Here is a 24,737-nt window from a genome sequence, read left to right on the forward strand (position 1 = left end):
AATTCCACAGCTACCATCTTAGCCAACAGCCTCAGAAAGCAACTGGCTAATCAGATTACTGCTTCTCTGTTTGACTCCACTAACCAAATCCCCACCTTACTGCCTGTGACTAACTGGATAACTGGGGCATTAGACCACTTAACTAACCACATTATATGTAGGATGGCTTCTTAACAGCCACTAATTGCTCTAGCACATGAAAACTGGAGAGGGTTAAGAGGTGGGAGGCCCTTTTCCTTCCTTGATATTATGTAAAGGAGAGAAAATAAGAAAGCTAAAATCCTATGTTTAAGAAGCAAATGCGTATGTGCCCTTCACAGATAAATAGTAATTTACACAGAACTTACTGACTTCCACTGGATAACCTGACCTAAGGTGGGTACAGTTTGGCCTGCCTCATCCAAGCTGATAATCTGAGAATACTAAATGCTCTGAAAGCAATCTTTCAGCTACATTTCATTAAAAATACATTTTTCCAGTGTGTTTCCTCTGTCATCCATATAGCAAAATAGCATAGACATTGTTTTACAATTACCTCAGTATTAAATTTTCCCACACAGTGGTCTGTTACGTCTCTTAGAAATCTGTATTTAATTCAAAACCAATGACATCTTTTGCCTCTGGTGAATAAAAATGGGAAAGAGAAGAGAATTCCTGTTAAGTCTCATTCCCTAAACCCAGACATTTTGACTCTATTTAAAGAGGGGCCAACTGAATGTCCTCCCTCCTGTTAGATACTTTATCTAAACATAATATGTAAGCGATAGCCTAGATTTCAAGTTATCCTTAACTTTTTTAGCACTTTAGCTTGCTCAGTTGCACCACCTTATTTGTAATCAGTTAGTCTTTGCAAGTGGCAAAACTGAGGCTCTGAAAGGTGGTGACTTGAACAAAAATCACACAAAATCTGCTGTTGAAGAGGAAATGAAATGAGGGACTCCTGAAAATCTCAGGCTGCTGCTCTGCTTATTGAATTGCTTGAGTTCTGTTGCAGTGAGACACCTCCAGTGACACATCTCCAAAATCCACATTTCACACCAGTCACTTACATCACAATAAAGCAGTGGTGTCATAAAGCATGTGTCTGTGTTGGGGGTGGGCTGGGGAGGGGGGGGCAGTCCTGCCTTTATAAATCAGTCTGAGTAAGAGGGAGTTCAAGAGAAGCAAGAAAGGAAAGAAAGAATCCAACGTATGTTTGTTATGTTCCTCCTTCTTCTTTTTTTTTTTTCTTTTGTTCCTTGTCATCTTGAGAACAAAACTCTTGAATGTCAGGGACAGAGGTGCTTTAACCTTTGACCAAAGGGAAGCTCTCCCTGCATGTCTCTCCACCAGGAGCGACTCTGGAAGGATAAATCTTGAGTGGCACTGATTTGCTAATTCCCAGAGCACCAGCAAAATCTGTGGAGCTGACTTTAGAAAAAGCAGCCGTCTACATAGAGGATTATCCCTGCTACACAGCCCAGTGACTCAAACTAATTTTCTAGTTTGTGGATTACCACAGTCCCTTGCTTCCCCCTCCCTCCTGCCCAGCTATTTCATTTCCCATTAGAATTTACACAGATCGGGTAGGGAGCCTGAAACGTAAAACTAAAGAGATTTTTCTTCTTCAAGGGATTTGAATTATTCTCCCTATTTTCCTATCAAACACTGTTCAGAAAACATGTTTTTCGTTTTTTTTTTTCTTTTTCTTTTCAGTTAGTATGAATTGATGACCACCCTTTTGCAACTCTTGAGATTCAATTAGTGATATATTTTAAGATGCAGCCTATTTTGCACCAATATCTTTTCTAAATATGATGCCCCCGCCCCGCAAAAAACTATAGTATTAGAGGAAACTAAAATACAATTAACAGGCAACTATGTAGTTTATTTTCCAAATGGAGACACTTTTGAGAATGAAAGGGGGCATTATTAATAAGGATGCCATGGCCGTAGGTGTAAACCAGGATGAGTGGTCACCCTGAAAACAAGGCAAAATGGGCTGCCTAGTCACCAGGAGAGTGGGCAGTAGATAGAGACAGCCTGGTTCTCCTGGCTGATGCTTGGCAACATCCCTCCTAATGAAGTCCTCTCCCCTGCAGGCCTGGCTTCTAGGCAAACCCTGCCAACTAGGCTTTCTTTTCCTGATGCCCAGGCTGTTCCAAGAGACCTGGTGTCTCTGGCATCAAGCTGCTCGGGCACTGGCTGGTCATTAGCAGCTGTGTGTGTTCAGTTCCCTCATGGGGCCCATCACCACCCGCCACCTGGCAGAGTGCCACTGAGGGAAGCATTTCTGTGGCACTGGGCAATAGTATGCCACTTCCCTGCCTCCTGCTACGGGAGTTAGCTCCAAGAGTCTTCTAGTGCTGGTCCTCAAAGAAGGCATCTGGGTCCACTGTAGACACTCTTAGCCTGATGGTGAGCAGCTGGGCACCTTTTATGCCCCACATGCGATCATGGAACAGAAAACAGAATACAAAACCTCCCTTTTAACCACGGTCAGGCACTGGCATTGCTCTGCCCTGAATCACCAAGGTGGCACATGCACACCACCTACATATACTGGATGCCTCCCACGGTGGGCACCCTGCTAAGCCTGTCATTAATATATTCCACCTCCAGGAGAGCACCTGCCATCTGGAGATCTGCGATCAAAGCAGTGCACTGGAGGTTTGGCGGGAAGGGGGGATTTAGAGCTTATTGCCTCATTCTATTAGTACAGGGCTTCTCAACCTGGCACTATTGACATTTGGGGCCAGGTAGTTTTATGTTCTTGGGGCACTGTAGGATGTTCAGCAGCATCTGGCCTCTACCCACTAGATGCCGGTACTACTCCCCTCAAACCCCCCACCCATTCTGACAACCAAAAATGTCTCTAGATACTGTCGAACGTGCCCTGGGAACAAAACCACCCCTGGTGAAGAACCATTGTCTCAGGGCATTTGGGTGTGCTTAGGGCCAAGTACAGAGAAACTGCCCTGCCTTCTAGAAGTCTGGGCTTTAGCTACTGGATTACAGTGACAGAGAGAGGCTTATGAAGTTGGGAAGACAGAGAGTATAAATGTCATGAATTCCTCAGGGTTTAAGAACCAGCAAGCCAGCCGCCATGCTCCACAGGGATCTGAGATTTGCTCGCCTGCATTGCTGCAGATTTGCACTACAAGAATGATGTTTTCAAATGAATAAACCAGTGCTTGCCGATTTAGAGAGCTGCATCACAGCGAGTCCCTGTGGTAACTATCCTTTTTCCTGTTTCTGTAGCAGACATCTAAAAGGGGAGCCCTGAAAGTCTCGATCAGGACTGAGTTTAACACTGTGTACTACTTTGGAGCAAGAAACCCAGGTTCATAGAAACAGTGTAGAAGCAGCTGCAGTGCAAGGGCCTGCGCTGGTTCCCTGCGCTTTGTGTGGGACTGGTGTGGTGCCAGCTGCGGATCGGGGCAGAAGTGGGGAGTCAGGACAGTCATCTCGCGACTGTGATTTTCCTGGTCCTTCGTGTTAGTTTAGGGGAAAGTTCTCTCATACAAAATGACTCCCAGGAGCTCTGTCAAGAATCAAAAAAATAAAACAGAACACAACCAAAACCCACTGCCAAGAGAGGATGAGGGGTCCAGTGCCTTTGTTGTCTTTGCCTGCAGAGGCAAGACAGGAGGGCCTTCGCTGGCCCTGCTGCCAGCCAGAGCCTATCCATGCTGCCTCCCATGGGCCCTGAATCTGAGGCACCTGTAAGGGTTATTAGCAGGATTGGAACTCATCCCTCTGCTGGGACTAGATCATAATTACAGTAATTTTCTAACAGAGCTCGGCAGTAGGACTGTTTAATCAGCATCTGACTCCCTTGTGCCCCCAGCCCTCATCACTCAAGGAGAGGAGTGGGGTGGCTCTTAAAGAGACAGTGCCGGCCTTTCAGCACTGCTAACAGATGTGCCCTAATTGGTAGAATATATCTAAGTCTCGTAGCTTATAGCAGGCAGGTTGCATTGCCTCCAACGAACCACCACAGGCTCTCACTATTCTGGGCCTTCTGCTGGAGGGCTTCGGGTCAGGCTGCTGGTGGGCCTGGCTTCCCACACCAACAAGGCCACCAGGGGAAGGGACACACACAGAGCTAGAGCACTTACAAAGGATCTAACGAGCTGGCCCCTTCGAAAGGATGGTTTGAAGGAAAAAGTGCTTGACTGAAAACAGGAAGGAGGGACTTGACAGCCACAGATGATAAGAAATTTTGGCTGGTGGCTTCCCATAATCCAAAGCTTACAGAAGCACCTCGTGTCACTGCCCTTCTGGGGAAAAACCCTTGAAGACTTTCAGGTAGTCCCTTCGTCCTCACACTGTAGCTTCACCATCTCGCCCTACTTACCATTCATGCCTCTTTCACTGCTGTGTCAGTACCCTTGTTCTCCTCTTTTGCTTGTGGAAGTGGACCAGGTCTCCCCTGAATGGAAGGGAAGTAAATTATTGACTCTGCTCACTGAGTCAGGAGCACTCTGTCTCCTAAAAATGTAGCACCTTTTATCCTTTTGAACATAAATGGTCTGTGTTTATTTATCTTGAGATTTGAGGTTCCAGCTTTCCAGCTCCAAATCCAGCCATTACTAAGGTGGAACTGGTTTTCCCCAATAAGTTATTTCTCTAGAAGATGCTAGGACTGGCTCCTGCTGCCCTGCTGGTAAGCCAAACGCATATCTGGTCTTTGTAGCAGTACCCAAAACAGTTCCTTAGAGAGAAGAGGTGGGGCAGGGAGCAGAGGTGGGGCAGGGAGCAGACAAGAGACAGGAGCAGGGGGAGGGGAGGTGGGTTTCCAAAGCAGATTGAGGAAACCGTCAGGAAAGAAGGTATACTGGTAAAGAGAACAGGAAGAGGGACACTCATCCACAGTTCAAAGAAAGGTTACCTTGAGCCAGGTGACGTTCTCCCTGAAGAGCTGAGTCCCTGCCGGCAGACGACCGCCCAGGGAGGTGACTTAGGATCACTGCCCAGGCGCAACTGAGGGCGTCAGGACCTCGCGCTGTGGTCGTTATCTGCTTGGCTTTAGCTGTGCCTCAGCCGGCTGCTTGCACATAAATCCGCAGAAGCCACTCCAGCCCCCGACGGAACGCTCCTGCGACCTCTGTGAGGCAGGCCAGGAGCTGGTCCGTTTCCATTACTACCTCCAACCTCACATCCTCCTGGCTTACTGCCCTCCCCACCCCTGGGGTGTTAAGAATATTCAGCAAGAGCTGAGGCATGTAAACAAATTCACAAACGTGGAGCTAACTTAATGTCCAATCAGACTGTTAAAGTCACGATCACCTCTTAAGCAAAGATACCAGACAGGCTACGAGGAGCCTGGGACTTGGTGTGGCTCTAAGGCCTTAGCAGTTAGAAAACCTTGGACTGTGGAGGAGCTCTGATTTCTGAGAACAACTCTGAAAAGCTCTGCAGGGGGATTTTTTTTTTTTTTTCCTCCTTGAATAGTGGTGGGTTTATTCTAGCTTTTTTTTTTTTTTAATTTTTTTTTGGGGGGGGGAAGAAAACACCTTGTTTTACAGAGCTTGGAAAGTACCTCTTACATGAATATATTCTACCACCATCTAAAAACATGCTTTTTAAAAACCATGCTCAGCTCAGTTTCCTCAGCTAGAAAATGAGTGTCATACCTGCCCTGCCCTCCTCACTGGGCACTGTGGTCAAATAAAATGATGCATATGGGGCTTCCCTGGTGGCGCAGTGGTTAAGAATCCGCCTGCCAATGCAGGGGACACGGGTTCAAGCCCTGGTCTGGGAAGATCCCACATGCCGCGGAGCAACTAAGCCGGTGTGCCAAAACTACTGAGCCCGTGCTCTAGAGCCTGTGAGCCACAACTACTGAAGCCCGTGCTCCGTAACAAGAGAAGCCACCACGATGAGGAGGCTGCACACAGCAATGAAGACCCAACACAGCCAAAAATAAATAAATAAATAAATTTATTTAAAAAAAAAAAAAAGATGCATATGAAACTTATTACGTTCACACAAGAAAACCCATCTCCTCCTACACACACACACACACACACACACACACACACACACACACACACACACACACACACTTCCACCAAACAAAAGGAAACCCATGAGATTGGAATCACTTATCCTGGGTAACAGGAGATGACTAGACTTGGACCACGGAACTAGCTGTCAGAAGAAAGGTGACTAGGGAATTCCCTGGCAGTCCAATGGTTAGGACTCTGTGCTTCCACTGCAAGGGGCACAGGTTCAATCCCTGGTCAGAGAACTAAGATCCCACATGACACACGGCACAGCCGAAAAAAAAAAAAAAAAAAAAAAAAAATTAGGTGACTATAAGTCAGGCACAGAACCTACTTCAAACCCAAATTCTAACCAAAAATACTTCCATTCTACAAAACAGCTCAGTAGGCCACTCCCCCCAGTAGTTCCCTATCTTCCCTACAGAGGTCATCAGCCATGGTGGCAGCCCTTAGTACACACAGGGACAGAGCAAAATGGGTGGCAGATGGCACTGCCTAGATGAAGAGGAAAATCCATCTTTGCTGTTTTTCTGGTAATTCCAGGCCCATGTTACTAGAAAAACTCTTCCCCTCTCAGGACATCTCTTTCCATGGTCTACACTCAACTCTGCACAAGACAGTGCAGGGATGGTGCCTGGCCTTAGATTAACTGAGGTGCTGTTGTATGCACTGCTGATAATGGATCATTAAAAAAGCCAAGAGTCAGAAAAATGGCATCCGTGTCTTTGAGCAGCTCCTGCTGTCCCAGCAGCCTACCCTGCTGGCAGAATTAGCTGCTGAGCACCAACTCCAGGAAGAAAAGGAGTGAACAGAAGAAGGCCAACCCAGCTTGCTGTTTTTTGGCTGAGTAGGGAATTGACACAGACCACCTCCGGCTCCTGTCTGTAAGTTTTGAAATCAGAGAGCTTCAAGCACAGCTGGGTTCACAGCTGCACCATTTGGAGCATTGGACTCATTAATATTCATGAGTCATTCCCACCAATCGGAAGAGTGGATGCCATTAGCTTAGCATCTGTCGGGTTTCTGTGAGGTTTGTGTATGGAGTTTTTTTCCCCTTTTAAATGAACTTCTTTTGACATTTTGGATTTGCCTCTGTAGGTTTTCTATCCTCGCCTTGCTCTGCTGCATCATATAAAGGAGAGACCCAGGGGAGGCGGGCAGGAAAGAGAAATGAGTCCCAGCAAGGGCTCCGCATCTGCCTGTTGACAAACTTTATTTCTCTTTCAGCACCTGGCACCTCAGACAGGCCGCGAGGATGGTAGCAGCATCAGGTAAATTATACCTAACAAGGTTCGTGCCCATAACTGTGAGAGGAGCTGGATCCTGACTCTTTGGAAGGCAATTCTTCCTCCAGTGGTGAACTTGAGCTGCACACACAATGCAGGAGAGCTGCAGTGCACGGTTCTGAACCATTATTTCCACGCTGATAAATTCATGATTTATGAAAGTAACTACTGCCAGCCCTCACTCCCTCCTCCACTGCTACAGCTTGTTAGACACCAATTGCAACAACAGTCTTAAATACTTGAATTTTATTTCAGGCCAAAACCCCTCAACTCTGAACTAAATGCCATGACAGTCCCACAGCATAGGCTGGTAGTAAAAGAGCCCAGAGACAGGGTGCGATGGCCAGAGGAGGGAGGAGTGGGCGAGAAGGGGAAGAACCACGCACACAAACCCAAGGGCAGAGCAGGGCAGAATGCCAGCGGCACTCATCTCATACCAGCTCTGGCTCTCAGAGGAGAGAATTATGGCAGCAGGAGGGCAGAATGCCTCATTGTCTGAAGGAAGGCGTGTTGTTCCTCATCTCCATCCCCAGAGCCCTCTCTCCAGGCAGAAACAAAGCCCCTGCACCCCACTGGATTGAACATACGGCAACACAGCAGAGGGACACGCGGTGGCTGAAGCCTGGGGGCAGGGAGCTGTTACTAAGGGAGAAGAAAAGGATTCAAAAAAGAAAGGAGCCTATGCTTACCCTGCAGAGAAGACAGACGCGTCTCCGCTTTATAACCAGAGAGACGGTGACAGCCCAGGGCATCCTTTCCAAAACAAAGCCCCTGAACCGGTCCCTTTCCTATGGCTGTGACCAAACCCTTCTCTTTCGTCGATGGCCATGAGCTATTTCATGGGTCTTGGCCCCATACAGCCAGGCCGAGGTCCTGGGATGCGCAGGAAACCCCAGTGACAGGAGTCACAGCACCGTTCCATTCAGTGGTATTAGTGGAGGAAAAGCAAGGAGGTGGGAGAATATTCACCCCCGTCCATGCAAGGAGGTAGGCAAGAGGCCAGCCTCCTAGAAACCAAGTGCTCCAGGGGCTGCAGCAAAAATAGAGCCAGTGGGAATACAATGACACAAGCATTTCTGTTGAACAATGTTCGATATGGCGGCTTAAAATCTGCCACCTACAGGTCCCCAAAACCAGTCACCTGAGACAGTGCTCCTAGGCCCGTTTACAAACATCTAAAGAAATTCAGCTCCCAGGAGAGTAAATATGGGGTTTGGTTCAGAACCAACAACCCCTAGGCCTTGTGCTCAACTTATAAACATCCGCACAGTGTCTATTTCTATGGAAAAAGCTTTACGAGTTGTCACCGACCTCCACGCAACCAACGCGAGCAGAGGCCATGGTAAGACACGAAGCAGCCCAGCCTCCCCACCACCGGCCTGGGCCCAGCCCCACCCGAGCAAGTCTCCCGGCCCACATCTCCTTCACCCGCCTCACAGCAGAACCCAGAGCTCCAAGCAGAGCTCACTTTTCCAAAACTGTTTCCAACTGACCAGGATCCAAACGCACTGCACGGTCCCCTCCCATGGCCCTCCTCACAGGCTGAGGAGCAGAGATTCCCTCATCAGGTCTTGCAAAACCACAGCATGATGGAAAGGAAGGAGGTGGGAGAGGGGGGCTCTCCAAGGAAGGAGCCTCAGAGTCAACAACAGGAGCCCACACCTCGAAATTGTCCTTTTCTTCCCCGGGAGGCGGTGAGAGAGAGCTCCTCCTGCCCGATCTTGGGAGAAAGCAGCAACTGGAAAAGAGTGGGAAAGGGAAACGAAGGGCATGAACAGGTAAACAAAAATGAATGGACAACAACAGGAGGTCTATCCATACAAAGAAATATTATTCGGCCGTAGAAAGGAATTAAGTGCTGATACACACTACAACACGGACACACCGTGAAAATGTACTACATGAAAGACGTCAGTCACAAAAGACCACATACTGTATGACTGACTCCGTTTCTGTGAAATGTCCAGAATATGCAAATCCATAGACACGTAAGGTAGACAGTGGTTGCCAAGGGCTGGGGGTTGGGGAAAATGGGGAGTCACAGCTAATGGGCACAAGGTTTCTTTGGGGGTGAAGAAAACATTCTAGAATTGACTGTGGTGATAGGTGGCTGCACAACTTCATGAATAAACTAAAACTACTGAATTGTACACTAAAAGGGTGAACTTTATGTATGTAAATATATCTCAATAAAGTTGTTATTTAAAGAAAATGGGGGGGACTTCCCTGGTGGTCCAGTGGTTAAGAATCCGCCTGCCAATGCAGGGGACACGGGTTCGAGCCCTGGTCCGGGAAGATCCCACAGCCCATGGAGCAACTAAGCCCGTGCACCACAACTACTGAGCCTGCGCTCTAGAGCCTGCGAGCCACAACTACTGAGCCCACGTGCCACAACTACTGAAGCCCACGCGCCTAGAGTCCATGCTCTGCAACAAGAGAAGCCACTGCAGTGAGAAGCCCGCGCACTGCAACGAAGAGTAGCCCCCGCTCGCTGCAACTAGAGAAAGCCCGCGCACAGCAAGACCCAACGCAGCCAAAAACAAAAAATAAATTTAAAAAAAAAATTAATTTTAAAAAAAAGAAAGAAAGAAAGAAAATGGGGGACTTCCCTGGTGGCGCAGTGGTTAAAAATCCGCCTGCCAATGCAGGGGACACGGGTTCGAGACCTGGTCCGGGAAGATCCCACATGCCGTGGAGCAACCAAGCCCGTGTGCCACAACTACTGAGCCTGCACTCCACAGCCCGCGCACCACAACTATTGAAGCCTGTGCGCCTAAAGCCCATGCTCCACGATAAAAGAAGCCACCACAGTGAGAAGCCCGCGCACTGCAAAGAAGAGTAGCCCCTGCTCGCTGCAACTAGAGAAAGCCCACACAGTAATGAAGACCCAACACAGCCAAAAATAAATAAATAAAATAAATTAACTTAGGGCTTCCCTGGTGGCACAGTGGCTAAGAATCCACCTGCCAATGCAGGGGACATGGGATCGAGCCCTGGTCCAGGAAGATCCCACATGCCACGGAGCAACGAAGCCCGTGTGCCACAACTACTGAGCCTGAGCTCTAGAGCCCACAAGCCACAACTACTGAGCCCGCATGCCACAACTACTGAAGTCCGCACGCCTAGAGCCCGTGCTCCGCAATAAGAGAAGCCACCGCAATGAGAAGCCAGCGCACTGCAACAAAGAGTAGCCCCCGCTCGCCACAACTAGAGAAAGCCCGCGCACAGCAACAAAGACCCAACGCAGCCAAAAATAAATAAATTTAATAAATTTAAAAAAAAGAGAGATCTAACGCTATTTTAAAAATTAATTAATTAATTAAGAAAATAACAATGCACTTTATTTTAAAAAAAAAGTAAAAGAAAACGGGGGTTGGGGGAGAGGATAAAGAACAAAACAAATAAGAAAGCCTTCTCTTCTTTCTCCTCAGGTTCCAATAGGAGAGCACGCTCCCCAGGGACGAGTTAGTAAAGACACAAGACCTTTGTGCATGGAATGAAAGAACCATGCACAAGGAGGCCGAAGCCCTTCTGAAAGGCCACCGACGCTGTGACCTTACTGCTTTCTCTACCAATGGACACGTCACTGGCCCAGGTTACAATAATCCTAGCCACTGGTGTCTCAAAATAGAGCACTTCAGTTACCTCTTAGGCTGGTCTCCTTTAGCCAGGTGAGAGGAGCCCCGCCTCTCTTCCTGGGCCCAGCCACAGTTTGACATAGCATAGCGAAGAATGGCATCGGAAACGGACATGGGGCTTCGGCCCTGGACACAGGCTTCTATCTCAGGCACCGAGAGCTGGCTTTGCAGGAAGAGGTGTAACTGGCTGTCTGACAGGAGGACCACACTCTGCAGGACCCTGGGGCAAACACAGGTAGGGCAACACAGAGCATCACCCCGAGCAGTGGCTCTCCCCAGCCCATCCTCTGAAGGCCTTGTGGCTTGAGTGAGCACTGAAGGCACAAGGGTGCAAGAAAGGCATCTGACACAAATGTGCCTGTATGTTCACAGGGGCCATCCTGCCCGGCACACACACCTCACCCCCCAGCCCCTCCCCAGGAGGCAAGTGCTAGCCCGCCAAGTCCACTCACTTTTCGAGAAAGTGCTGCAGACCTTGTCGTCGCTTCTCAATGAATTCATCTGAGCTGCCAAAGAAGGTTGACTTCCCAGGAAGTTCAGGTACAGGCCTGTGGGATCACATAATGTAACACGCCCAAGATAAGTAACATCCAAGACAGTCATTCCAGTCCCCGATCAAGGAAATCCCCTAAAAAGAGGCGCAAATCAATACAAACAGCATTTAATAAGGTGGCAGGGGAAGGAGACTAACACCGACTGACTGCATGCGTGTGTCAGGCACTGTAAATGTTTTAATTTAACCTTACTTCATTTAACACTCCCCAAAACCCCATGAGAAAGATATTAGTGTCCCCAATTTAGTGGTAAGGAAATAGAAACAGAGAAGTTAAGTAAATTTCCCAGTGTCACACAGCTAGTAAGTAAGCAGCAGAGTTGGTATTTGAACCAAGTCTATGACTTAAAAACTCCATGCTGCTGGATTACACTGTTTACAAAGCCCATTCCCACCATCACCTATTACTGAAAAAGGAAGAAACTTGGACACAGAGACATGGAGAATGATGGGTCCTTCTGTGTAAATTAAGACTACCTTCTCCAGCCCTGGAAGGTCACATGCTTGGAATTTTCTAAAAGTAGTCGAGTTGCAGCAAATCATCCACAAACTCTTCAAGCCTCCCTAGCCTCTCCTGTGAAGCATGGCACATGCTTTAAAAATGGCAGGCCAGGGCTTCCCTGGTGGTGCAGTGGTTGAGAATCTGCCTGCCAATGCAGGGCACACGGGTTCGAGCCCTGGTCTGGGAAGATCCCACATGCCGTGGAGCAACTAGGCCCGTGAGCCACAACTACTGAGCCTGCGCGTCTGGAGCCTGTGCTCAACAAGAGAGGCCGCGATAGTGAGAGGCCCGCGCACCGCGATAAAGAGTGGCCCCCGCTTGCCGCAACTAGAGAAAGCCCTTGCACAGAAACGAAGACCCAGTACAGCAAAAAAAATAAATAAATAAATTAAATAAATTAAAAATGGCAGGCCAGACTAGAGGATGCAGGGTCTGTTCAGAGGAAGTTCCAACTGGCTTATTAGGGCCTGACCCATGACAATGGCCTCATCAGTCCCACATGTTAACTAACTGGCTACGTCATCAACAGGGTCACCAGAGCATTCAGTGACCACACTGTGGTGGAATCACTGTCCTAAACTGTCTCAAGTTTTAGGACTTATTTGAAGTACGCAGGTGAGGAGTGAACAATACTGCTTTTCCTAAGGCTCTCAGTCTGTTATAACTCTGGATAGAGGTCTCTACACAAAAAGGAAAAAAAAAAAAAAATCACAATTTTTTATATATCAAATGGACGGGAACACCACCTGTCAAATTATTCCAGAGGCTAAAAAGCTTCTCATAACCAGGGCAGCACACTTAAAAAGCCAGCAGTACCTTTCTTTAGCCCTAGACTATTTAGCCCTATGCATGTTAAAAAAGAAAAATATTTTTCAGATTTATTTGGCTTTGTTAGGTCAAAATATTAGAAATAAGAAAGCTGTCTTACTTTTTTCACTGACTTGAAAACATAATTTAAGAATACATTTCTCAATGTCCTTAGTACTTGGCAAGTTGCCAAGTTTTTTTCATTGTAAATTCCAATTGCCAAGTAAGCATCTAAAAAGCCAGTCTCAGACACAAGAAGAAAACAAGAGCAAACTCACACTAAACCAGCGTTTCTCTGTAGCTGCTTTCTCAGCCACACAAACTCTCGGTAGCGGCGACGCACACAGGATGTCTTAGCAGTAAAAGCCTTGCTGTTGGTCTACAGGAGGCAGCACATGAAAAGGCTTTAGTGGGAAAAGCCCAAGTTCACATGAACTCCCCATCGTCACTCTCACTAAGGACCCAAGCCACCAGGCCACAGTCCTGATCGAGGGCTCCAAGCAGAGCAAGGTGCCACCAGGCAGCCTGAAAACAACTCTCAGGCAAACCCCAGGCTCTCTTTCCTCTCCTCCCTCCTTTACTTCTGTCAAAACATCCATAAACAGATTCTGCCTCAAGACTGGCCCTCAGCCCTGGAGGGTGTTGACCCCAATATCAAAATTGGATGCACTTACGTGAAGGAATATCTTATAATCCACGTAAGAATTCCAGGAGCCCTCATTCTGCACGCGGGGGTCCTGAACACGCACGGTGATCACCTCCTGGAGGGAAGAAAGGCTCCTTTAGCTTCAGCTCAGCCACACAGTAAGGCGGCCTCGACACACAGGTTGCCAGATTTTTCCACTCAACACCAACTTTCATTCATTCATTTGTTCATTTATTCATTCAATTCGGCAAATATTTATTGACCACCCTGTATGTGGCAGGCACTGTGCTAAGGCACTGGGGTAGAACAAGAACAAGAGACAAAAATCCTTGCCCTTATGAAGCTTACATTCTAGTACATTCCAACGAATGGAAAAGTTAGTGAAAATGGAAACTCATTTCCCAGTAATGCCTTTACTACTGATTTCCCTCTCCTGGCTTGACCTTGAGCTCATCAGAACCACCAAGGTATTACTCTCAGAAGAACACCACCAAGCAATATCTGAATCTCCCAAATCCCCTCAAACTTTTACCCACCTGTTCCCCGGGGACCACATGCTTACCTCCTGCTCTTGGTTCTCCAACATTCTACACCAAAAGCCCATTGGAAGAAAACATCTGATGAGGGACAGAAGACACAGGATCAATCACTGTTAGTATGCGTCTACTCTTATCTCTCTTGGCCAGGGCAAAACCCTGAAAATTTTTAATCGATGCCCCCCTGGGGAAATCCAGGCAACTTGTTTATTCTTGTGTAAAACTTAAGAGGAAGCAAAACAATTCCGCTACATGAGCTAGGTGCCAAGCTAAAAGCCCTGGGGGATTTGCCTCCCTTCTCAGACCATGGCAGGGACCCTGAACCAGGCCACATCTAGCCAAAACATGTTCAGGTCTACACACTGTCGCCTCAGGCAGCCAGAACAGGCAGGCTGAGTCATAAAACCTTTCTGCCTGAGAACTGCAGGCACAGCAGTGTCCATGAGCACACACAGCACAGCTCTCTAAGTGAGCCTAACATTGCCCCCTCCCAGCTGTTTACGGACAACCAAAACCCCACAAACGCCTTTGCTCCTAAGTCTCTCTTTGTCTTGCTAAGCACAGTCACCGCCCCAGAGGCAGATCTCAGAGTTGGAGAGTTCCGGGGGCACCTGAGTGGGTTGCCCAGTTGTGACCTTCCCCTATCTAATCCCATCTCCAGAACCCAAGCCAATGGTTCTGATCATTTCCTCTCTCGACATGCAGTTTATACCACTGCCCAAGCACCCCACAGCTGCACAGGTCGACTCAGGATGTTTTCCGCTCCTTTGCAAAGATTCATTAAAGCCTAAGCCACTGATTTCCCCCAGTGTGGCAGTTTACATGTGCAGCGACATCGCCCACTCCAACAAGGGGACCATGAAGGCTGCAGCACAGGATTACTCAAGTCCAAAGGGGCCCATGATGTCACCTTCTGTTAAAATACAGCACTGATCTTTTTACTCCTAGAACCACTCCAACAGCATCCACTCTGGCTGCCGCCTCCACCCCATTCTCCTCTCTTAAGAGTGGAACAATAAGGTTTAATATCCCTTTCCAATTTACCTTGAAATGAAAACTGAGTTCAGCCAATATGTACTGCCAACAAATGATCCAGGCTGGCTCCTGGGAAAACAAGACTATCTCTGAGCTCTCCCTCTCCTCTCCCCATGCCCATTCAGACACCCACTCATTTTTACAGTCCCACAATTAACTTTAAACACATTCTCTTATTAGTTCTGCCTTACCATTAGAAGACTGTGTAATGAGTTTCCTTCTACTTTATGTTGTGCTAACACGGCTAACATTTCAAGAGAAGGGGAACTCATTTACACCATAAAATTAGCAGAGCACACAGCTTTTCCAGTCTTTTTCAGTACACCAGAAGGTCTCTTCACACACAGACACTGCACGCAGAGATGAAGCTGCATGATATAGGACAAAATTGGGCTACACAGTCGAGCAAACTGGAAATTTTGTGATTGCAATGCCATCTTCAACAGTATTCTTGCTGACATTCTGATTTTTCAGCTGATGCAGTCACCACTGCAAAGGGGTCCTGAACTGAAAGGCGGGAAATCCCAATTCCGTAACAACTGATGTATAACATCCTGGATGTAAGCAAATGGCTGTGATCAAAAAGAGCAGGCCAACTCACTGTGAACAATCAACCTCCTAAGATTTAAACAAAATTTTTTTTTCTCTTCTCTTTTCAGGCGTTTGGTAAATTGCCAGCACAGGAGCAGAGTCAAATACACTGAAGTGTCTTTCCACAAAAGTAACGATAGGAGAGATGATGACAAGGAAATCCACACACTCAGTAGAGCTCACACATCTCCAGTGCCTTGAAAGGTTTGCCAAATTCAGAACAATAATTTAGTAACTAAATGGTCATCATTCTCAGGCTCAAGAAGAGTTTGCCTAAGGCTCCGAAAGCAAGCTCCTCTCCTTTCCTTTGGGGCTTATGCCACTTAGAAACAAATAGCTATAAACTGGCTTTAAAAAAAACCCTAGGACCTCCCAAGATGCTATATACTTAAAGCTAAGTTTAGAGGGCACTAAAAAAGTTTCAATTGTAACTTTCCTTAAAAACAATGGAACAAACACAAAAACCTACACTTCAAGTAATAATTTCTAGCAACTACTATTCTCCATCAGCTTCCTCCCTGTAGATGCCACTCCTCAGGAGGAAATGAAGCTCATTTCTGCCCTTGGAGGGGAAGGAGGAAGTTCTTAATTTTAGCAGTATGATCTGGGAGATGCATCCATGTGTCATCCAACTAAGGATAGAGTCAGTGATCCTCTCAGCTACTTATGCAACTCACTCAGCGCTAGCTACATTTCCTGGGCCCTTTCAATCATATCTGAAGTTTCCTTTCCTTTCTCCACCTGTACCAGCACCAGTATCTCTGGGTAAAATCCAGCTGTTTGCTGTTTACAAAGTAGATTCCTTGTAAAGCTTTCCTATGTCTCAACAATTCAAGGCAGCAGTTCAAGGCTTTAGCTCCACCATTTTCACTCCCATTTAAACTACTTAAAGAGCCATGTTAAAAAAACAAATCAGGTGATAACTTTTATATTGAGCCACCGAGACTCCCATCCTTTCTTACTCATTCTTCAGCCCTGTGGTGCCAGATGGCAACTCAAAAAGCTCTCCTTCCGAAACACCCACAAGTGGTAGAAGCAGATCCCCTGTCTGACCAAGCTCTGACTATTCTCAGCTATTCTTTGCTCCATTCTTTTGTTCATGTGTAACTTGCCAGTCTTTCCACTTGCAGGTTAAGTAACAAAGGCAACCACAATCTAGCACAAGAGCCTTCTGTGTCCCCGTAAAATACTTGCCATTACTCCTAGTCCTAGTGTTTGGGTAAATGTAGCCAAACTCTTTTACTCCGGCCACACACACACACACACCCCCACCCCGTATTCCTAACGAACTAGGAGCAAAAAGGCCACGTGGTCCTTATTCTCCTTTGCCTACTAAGCTTGGGGAGTGGGAAGGAAAGATGCTTTATACTTTAAAAATAAATGGAAAAGCCGGGTTTCCTTCCTTGGATCCCAAGTAAGCACCCGCCTTCATCCCGGGAGGTGAGACTGCTCGTTCCCTAGGATGGCCAGCGAGGTCGCCAACCCAAGCGCCACTGCTGACTCTCAAGCCCGCAGCTTGAGCGTAGCGCCCACGCCCCCTCACCTGAGAGCAGCACCCACTCCCCGCGGCCCCGCCCACGCCCCCTCACCTGAGAGCAGCACCCACTCCCCACAGCGACACCGCCAGTGCCCCACCATACAGTAAGACTCCAGGCTTCTCCTTCCGGGTGAGCGGCCAGCGCCCCGGTGCACGACGGGAGAAGGTTGCCGGCAAGCCAATCCCGGGTGCCCAGGACGCCCGGCCCCCGCAGGCCCGGGCTCTTAGTGGCAGCCCCGCTCCCGGGGCGGAGCGCTCGACCCCGCCCAGGCCCTGGTTGCAGTCCGGATCCCCCTCTCACTTGGGACGCTGCTCGGTGAACGCGGGCGAGGGAGGAGAAGGGGCTCTGACGTCCAATCCGGAGCCGCGTCCCTCCCATTGTTGTCAGGCCCAGCCAATCAGCGGCCAGGAAGCGTCCCTAGAGGTCCTAAAGTGGATCTGAGGGCAGAGATGGTGCTGAGCGTGGGAGGGTTCTGAGCGTGGAAGCCTCGCGAAGTCTGGAGAGAGTCCCCGGGGAACTGGAACCCGTAGCTGCCAGTTCCCCGGCGGAGTTACCAAGGGGACGCCAACTCAGATTCGAAAACCAGATTGTCCGAACAAAAACCGAACTGAGGACGTTCCAGCAATCACCAGTTTCCCTTGCGATACAAGCCTAAGGAAGGATCGTGCAGCTACTTAATAAGAAAGAAATATCCGTTGACTATGATGAAGACTTTTTTTTAATGTTGTTGAAATGTCTTTTAACTATCTGCTTAAAGATAATTTTAGCAAAGGTAATTTCAAGGAAAAAGTTATAGTCACAAATACAAGCTCTGGAGTTAGAAGACCGGGGTACAATAACCAGCACTACACTGACCATGTGGCCTTAAACTGGTCTTAAATCTTTATGTCTTAGTTTCCTCTTCTGTAAGGTGGAGCTAGCTCATAAGGTAAGGTGCACGTACCACAAAGCAGCTTTTCTCAAACGTGTTGTTCTCAGGATCCTTTTACATTCTTACAAAAGATTAAGGACCCCAAAGAGCTTTTGTTTATGTGGGATGTTCACCGGATTAGAAATTTAAATTGAGAAATTAAAAAACATTTATTAATTCTCCTAAAACTAATAATTAACCATTACATGTGAACATAATATGTTTTATGAAATATAACTACACTTTCCAAAAAAAAAATTGAGTAGAGTGGCATTATATTACAATTTTGCAAATCTCTTATGTTTGGCTTAATAGGGGACAGCTGGATTCTCATATTTGCTTCCCCATTCGCTCTGTTATGCTGTTGTTTTGGACTAAGAAATGCAGAAAATCTGGTCTCGCACGGATACATAGCCGGAAAATGGAGAAGTATCTTTAGCCTTCTCTGATAATTGTGGATACTCTTCTTTTTTAATCCAAAAATGTCATATTATTAGTCACTCTCTGAGCTGTTACATGGGAGCAAGTGGGGTGTGCATGGGGACCGTTGACGGCAGGGGCCTCCAGGTTGCCAGGGGTAAGTACCAAACTCACACTGGACACCAGGCTGCCTACCAGATTGGAGAGATGAAGGAGTTTGGAGAAATTTGTCATTTTATCTGGAACGATCTGAGGGAAGGTCCTGCTGCCAAGTCTTGGAGCCAGCCATGCCTTTCACCTCCAATTCGTGTGAGATGCCGTGGGTATCCACACAGGTGGCCCCAATGGTTCTGTGCTGAAAAGAAAGTTACTATTTCCCAGATGCTACTAACAGTGGAAGAACTACAGGAAAGGTTCCGTGGTGATGGCAGTCAGGTGGGCCCCTGCAGAAGGCTGTCAGGTGAGCATGAGCACCTGTGGGGTGTGGGGTGCCAGCGTCCTCCTCCTCAGAGGGAGGGCAGCCAGGAAGTCATGAAACTCATCTAAGAAGTGTTCTGGATACAGAACTTACTCTAGGCCCCGCTTGGGATGGGGCAGTTTGTTTACTAACTTGCAAGTTACTTCTCAGATTGCTCAGCCATTTCATTTGGAATCACTTTTTTGGAATTGAGGGATCAAATTTTCCGAGTGAAAGTATCTCATTCATTAGGGCCAGCCAGAGACCTTTTCAGCATTCTTCCAAACTTGGAGAATGCAGGGAGTGTCTAGCCTCCAGCCACTCTCAGTGGGTCTTGCCCACCCCATTTCCATTTTGCTTTTGTTAGAGGCAAGAGGGAAGTTGGCCATTGTCTGCTTAGGGCTAGAAAGCATCAGGCTGTTCCTGGAATCTCTATTCAGTTGGAAGAGTGGGACAACCCCATTGGGTACCACAAGGTCAGTCTTGATGTGGAAGGCCCCACTGATGGTGGCTGATTTCTAAGTAGGAGGGCAGTCGGTGCAGGGGGTGTGAGCCTCTATGCTCCCCACCCCTGAGCAGCTCTTTTAAACATCTTATATGTTCAGGATTCACTTAACAAGTTTAAAAAAAAACCAGGGACTTCCCTGGTGGCGCAGTGGTTAAGAATCCGCCTCCCAGTGCAGGGGACACGGGTTGGAGCCCTGGTCTGGGAGGATCCCACATGCCACGGAGCAATTAAGCCCGTGCACCACAACTACTGAGCCTGCTCTCTAGAGCCTGCAAGCCACAACTACGGAGCCCAAGTGCCACAACTACTGAAGCCCACACGCCTGGAGTCCATGCTCCGCAACAAGAGAAGCCACCACAATAAGAAGCCCGTGCACTGCAACGAAGACCCAATGCAGCCAAAAAAAATAATATAAATAAATAAATAAATAAAATAAAAAATTTGTAAAAAAACAAACAAACAAACCCTGCTGCGGGGCATAGGTGCCAAGGAAGAGAAGTATAGAATTTCAGGGAGAACAGAAACTTGCTCTGGACTCAGCGCTCTTTCGTGGCAGAAAGAGATGTCTCTAGACCCTATAGATTCACAGTAGAAAACCATAAGCAGGTTTGGAAAAAAGAATTCCCTTCCTCACACCGAAGTTTTCAGTAAAAGAACAGATCTTTTCTTCTCTATGGAGGCTGGCTTTTTTCAACTGCAAGGCTGGTACTGGCAGGTCCACCATCAAGGGGGAAATAGATTTCCTTAACATTCCTCAGGATCGCATCTCCACTCTGGCTGGAAGAGCTCAGTCCCTGTGGGCTCTTGACATTGCCCAGAGCTCTGGAGACGTGTTCGTCCACTACGCTGCTAGCTGCTAATGTCCCCTTGGAAATAGGTGAAAAGGACACAGCAGGAATTCCATTCAGTCTTGATAGGGCTTTGCATCTGGACAGCGGTCTTCCTCACTTCTTCCATCGTGACACGGGGGAGCGCTTAATTCTCGACCATCAGCGGAGACAGAGCAAGATGCTATGGCCAGGCAAAAGTGCATTTTGATGGCCAGAGCTGCGAGAGCTGCTTGAGCCACTTTAAAGCAAAGCAGCTCAGTGCTGACCCAAGCAGGGCCTCTGGATACTCTTATTTGATACTAGCAAAACTCAAGAAATGATAGATTCTTTTTTTAAAAAGTATTTATTTATTTGGCTGCGTCGGGTCTTAGTTGCGGCATGGGGGATCTTCCGTTGCCACGTGGAGGATCTTTAGTTGCGGCATGCGGGATCTATTTCCCTGACCAGGGATCGAGCCCGGGCCCCCTGCATTGGGAGCATGGAGTCTTAGCCACTGGACCACCAGGGAAGTCCCTATTCAGTATTTTAAAAATCACATTTATTAAAATCATCACTGATCTCATCCCTCTTGTGAAGCCGTCAAACTCACTGGTGGATACCACATTTTCCTGTAGGATCAGAAAAGTTTTCCCTTCTTTTCTAGGTTCTTTAGCTGGTCCGCTAATTAAATTGAAGTAAGATAAATTAACCGGAGAAAATACAATTTCGTACTTAGGGGAGCTCCATAAAAATGAGACCCAAGGGCAAGTTAGGCAATTGAGACTTATATGCCATCCTGAGCTGAAGACTGGGATAGGGGCCTGGGGCTTCAAAAGGGGGAGGGCAATTCACAGGACTAGAAGAAGAGCAGATGTTTGGTAATTAGAAGTTTGCCCAACCATGCTGGTAAGTCTTTCAGATAAAAAAGTTATCCCTGGTCGTAGCTCTTTTTCTGATACAGACCCTGTATCTAAATTCTATTAGGTAGTTAGGGACAGGTAAAAGTTTTTCCTAAGTCTGCTGGGTGTTACTGCCTTCAGCTCGAAATAATCCACATGCCAAAGTACCATATTTAGGGGTGGCATATTCTGCTCCCCTTCAGCACATATTCTAAAATTATAATTTTTGCTTGAAAGCTCAAATTTTATCATTGGCAGAAATACTTTCTTTTCCTTAAAGTGACAGTTTCATTTCATTCAAATACCCAAGTTGAATAACCATAGTTTTTGTCATTCTTTCCCACAAAATGGTATTCTATGAAAAAAAGCAGCTAGTTCAATTCACACATCTCAGACAATTGCACAACTGTGTACTTCAGTAATTCGCAGAAGTGCTTTAGGTACATGTCACATTTCATCATATAGAACATTAAAAGACACATACTCTAGGAGAGAGATTTCATAAAACTAATCATTTGTACTGCTTCATCAAGGATAGTCTTAAGTGGGACTTCCCTGGTGGTGCAGTGGATAAGACTCCGTGCTCCCAATGCAGGGGCCCTGGGTTCGATCCCTGGTCAGGGAATTAGATACCACATGCATGCCACAACTAAGAGTTTGCATGCCACAACTAAGGAGACTGACTGCCACAACTAAGGTGCCCACGTGCTGCAACTAAGGAGCCTGCCTGCCGCAACTAAAACCTGGCACAACCAAATTAATTAATCAATTAATTTTTTTAAAAAAGGATAGTCTTAAGTGAAAGTGGCTTCTTAATTCTTTTACTGCCTAGGTGTGGCAGTGAAGAATACAAGTACAGGGACTTCCCTGGTGGCACAGTTGTTAAGAATCTGCCTGCTAACACACGGGACACAGGTTCGAGCCATGGTCCCGGAAGATCCCACATACCACAGAGCAACTAAGCCTGTGCACCACAACTACTAAAAGCCTGCACTCTAGAGCCCGCGAGCCACAACTACTGAGCCCGCGTGCTGCAACTACTGAAGCCCACGCGCCTAGAGCCTGTGCTCCACCACAAGAGAAGCCACCACAATGAGGAGCCCGCACACCGCAGCGAAGAGTAGCCCCCGCTCACCACAACTAGAGAAAGCCTGCGCAGCAATGAAGACCCAACACAGCCAAAAATAAATAAATTAATTAATTAAAAAAAAAACAACAACAAGTATAGCACAAGTTGGTGCCACACTGCCTTGATTCATCCTAATATGCCAGCAGTTTCATCCACTTTTACACAATCAGTGAAAATACCAACACAGTGAAAAAGAGCAAATAATGTCTTAATATCATTATGAAAATAGTTTTGACCATGCAGACTCCCTGAAGCCATCTTAGGCACTCCCAGAGTGTGTGGACTATACTTGGAGAACCACAGAATATATCTGTAGAATATATCCACTCATTCAACAAACATTTATTGAACCCTTTCTACGGTCTAGGCACTATTTTAGGCATTAAAAGTAAAGCAGTGAGCCAAATAGGAAAGTACCCTGATCTGCTGGAGCTTGACTTAATAAGTGTTTTAAAATAAATTCATTAAATAACTTTAATGAAATATAGGTTTCACAAATAGGCAGTGCCCCATCTCTGGCTCATTTTTTCAACATTAATTTCTAATACTTGATAATGGGGCCCATCTTTGTTGCACTTGAAATGCTAGCAAATCACAGCACTCCAAGCAGTGATCCCTCTACTCACGTGAGAAAAACCAATCAATGTCAGGGCTATGGGTGCATGATTTGAGAAGTATAGGTAATTAGAGTTCAGTTACTACCTGGAAGTCACATGAGAATCAGACTGACCAGGGGAAGTAAGAGAGATCGCTCTTAAGTATATTTGCCTTTTAAAAGAGAATGCTTGTTAACCCCAAATGAATAAAAATCTTTAACAATAGAATCTCAAGTAGTAGTCAAAATGAAACAAAGAATCTCATACCCATTAGGATGGCTGCTATCAAACAAAACAAAAAACAAGACAACAAACGTGTGAGGGTATGGAGAAATTGGAACTGTTGTGCACAGTTGGTGGGAATGTAAAATGGTGCAGCCACTGGAGAACTATGGATTTCCTCAAAAAATTAAAAATAGAATTACCATTGATCCAGCAATTGCACTTCTGGGTGTATAACCAAAATAATTGAAAGCAGGGTCTGGAAGAGATATTTGTACACCCATGTTTACCTAAAACCTGGAAGCAACCCAAGTGCCTAACAACAGATGAATGGATAAGCAAAATTTGATATATACAAACGGTGGGAGCTTCCCTGGTGGCACAGTGTTTAAGAATCCGCCTGTCAATGCAGGGGACACGGGTTCAAGCCCTGGTCCGGGAAGATCCCACGTGCCGCGGAGCAACTAAGCCCGTGCACCACAACTACTGAGCCTGTGCTCTAGAGCCCACAAGCCACAACTACTGAAGCCCGCGCGCCTAGAGCCCGTGCTCCACGAGAGAAGGCACGGCAATGAGAAGCCCGTGCACTGCAACGAAGAATAGCCCTACTCGCCGCAACTAGAGAAAGCCCATGTACAGCAATGAAGACCCAACGCAGCCAAAAATAAAATAAATAAAATAAATAAATTTATTATTTTTTTAAATGGGACATTCTTCAGCCTTAAAAAGGAGGAAATTTTGACGTATGCTATACTATATGTCCATATGAATCTTGAGAACATTATGCTTATGAAATAACCCAGTCACAAAAAGACAAATACTGTATGATTCCACTTATATGAGTACTTAGAGTAGTCAAAATCATGAGACAGAAAGCAGGATAGTGATTGCCAGGGCCTGGAGGAAGGGAGGAATGAGGAGTTATTGTTTAATGGGTATAGTTTCAGTTTTACACGATGAAAAAAGTTATGGAGATGGATGGTGGCAATGGTTGCACAACATTATGAATGTATCTAATTTTTTTTAATGTTTTATATATTTTACCATAATTTTTTAAATTGTGGAAAAAATTAAACAAAGAATTTCAGACAGTGCAGAGGAAAATATTTTATAAGTCCTGTATTTCCTCCACTCCTTAAATCACATTTCAGAAGCAGCTATCTACTGTACTTAAAATAACTACTGTGTACTGAGGGCCAGCTATGTGCCATTCCCTTTACACATTACTGTTAATCCTACAGAAATGCTGCATGTTAGGTCTTAAATAATACTTTCATATTTTAGATTTTCATGGAAGCTGCTGAGGCTCAAGAAGTTAAGCGGCTTGTCCAAAGTTACACAGCAGGCAAATAATAGAGACAGAATTGAATCCAGTTCAGCCTGATACCAAGTCCTTGTTCTTTTTTGCAACATCACACTTCCTCCTTTCCCCTAATTCCTGTGATTTTGGAAACTTCATATGACAGACGTATTTCCTGTTAGGCATGAGCAATGTCACTTCGAATGTTGTCTTGAGCAAGATCATTATGACTGAGTTGCCATTACCCTTAGAAAGAAAAGAAACCCAGAAGGTCTGAATAGTTTAAAATGTCATCGTTCTTATGGGAAGAGAAAAGAACTAAATCCATTTAATCCCAAAAGACTTTCAAAAAAGATTTTGTTAGT

General features: G+C 46.5%; 1 protein-coding gene across 10 annotated transcripts in view; it reads right to left on the reverse strand.

The window, feature by feature from the left end:
• The window catches only part of SNX11 (sorting nexin 11), a 51,619-nt gene extending 34,321 nt beyond the window's left edge, over window positions 1-17,298 (reverse strand). Inside the window, exons 1-10 of one of the 10 annotated variants that reach the window (XM_036837892.1) lie at window positions 17,174-17,294; window positions 15,185-15,361; window positions 15,003-15,062; window positions 13,985-14,039; window positions 13,451-13,537; window positions 13,055-13,155; window positions 11,367-11,462; window positions 10,922-11,134; window positions 8,770-9,014; window positions 7,508-7,918 (exon numbers count right to left, since the gene is read on the reverse strand). In XM_036837892.1, the coding sequence (XP_036693787.1) occupies window positions 7,794-7,918; window positions 8,770-9,014; window positions 10,922-11,134; window positions 11,367-11,462; window positions 13,055-13,155; window positions 13,451-13,537; window positions 13,985-14,026 (909 nt within the window). In that variant the 5' untranslated portion in view covers window positions 14,027-14,039; window positions 15,003-15,062; window positions 15,185-15,361; window positions 17,174-17,294 and the 3' untranslated portion in view covers window positions 7,508-7,793. Of the gene's footprint in view, window positions 1-7,507; window positions 9,015-10,921; window positions 11,135-11,366; window positions 11,463-13,054; window positions 13,156-13,450; window positions 13,538-13,984; window positions 14,040-15,002; window positions 15,063-15,184; window positions 15,362-17,127; window positions 17,145-17,173 lie in introns of those variants that run through there. The other 9 variants (XM_036837891.1, XM_036837893.1, XM_036837900.1 and 6 more) reach the window with 9 other exon arrangements.
• Between the last annotated feature and the right edge of the window lie 7,439 nt (window positions 17,299-24,737).

The sequence above is a fragment of the Balaenoptera musculus genome, chromosome 20, assembly GCF_009873245.2.
Source record: "Balaenoptera musculus isolate JJ_BM4_2016_0621 chromosome 20, mBalMus1.pri.v3, whole genome shotgun sequence".
In the NCBI taxonomy this organism is placed as follows: Eukaryota; Metazoa; Chordata; class Mammalia; order Artiodactyla; family Balaenopteridae; genus Balaenoptera; species Balaenoptera musculus.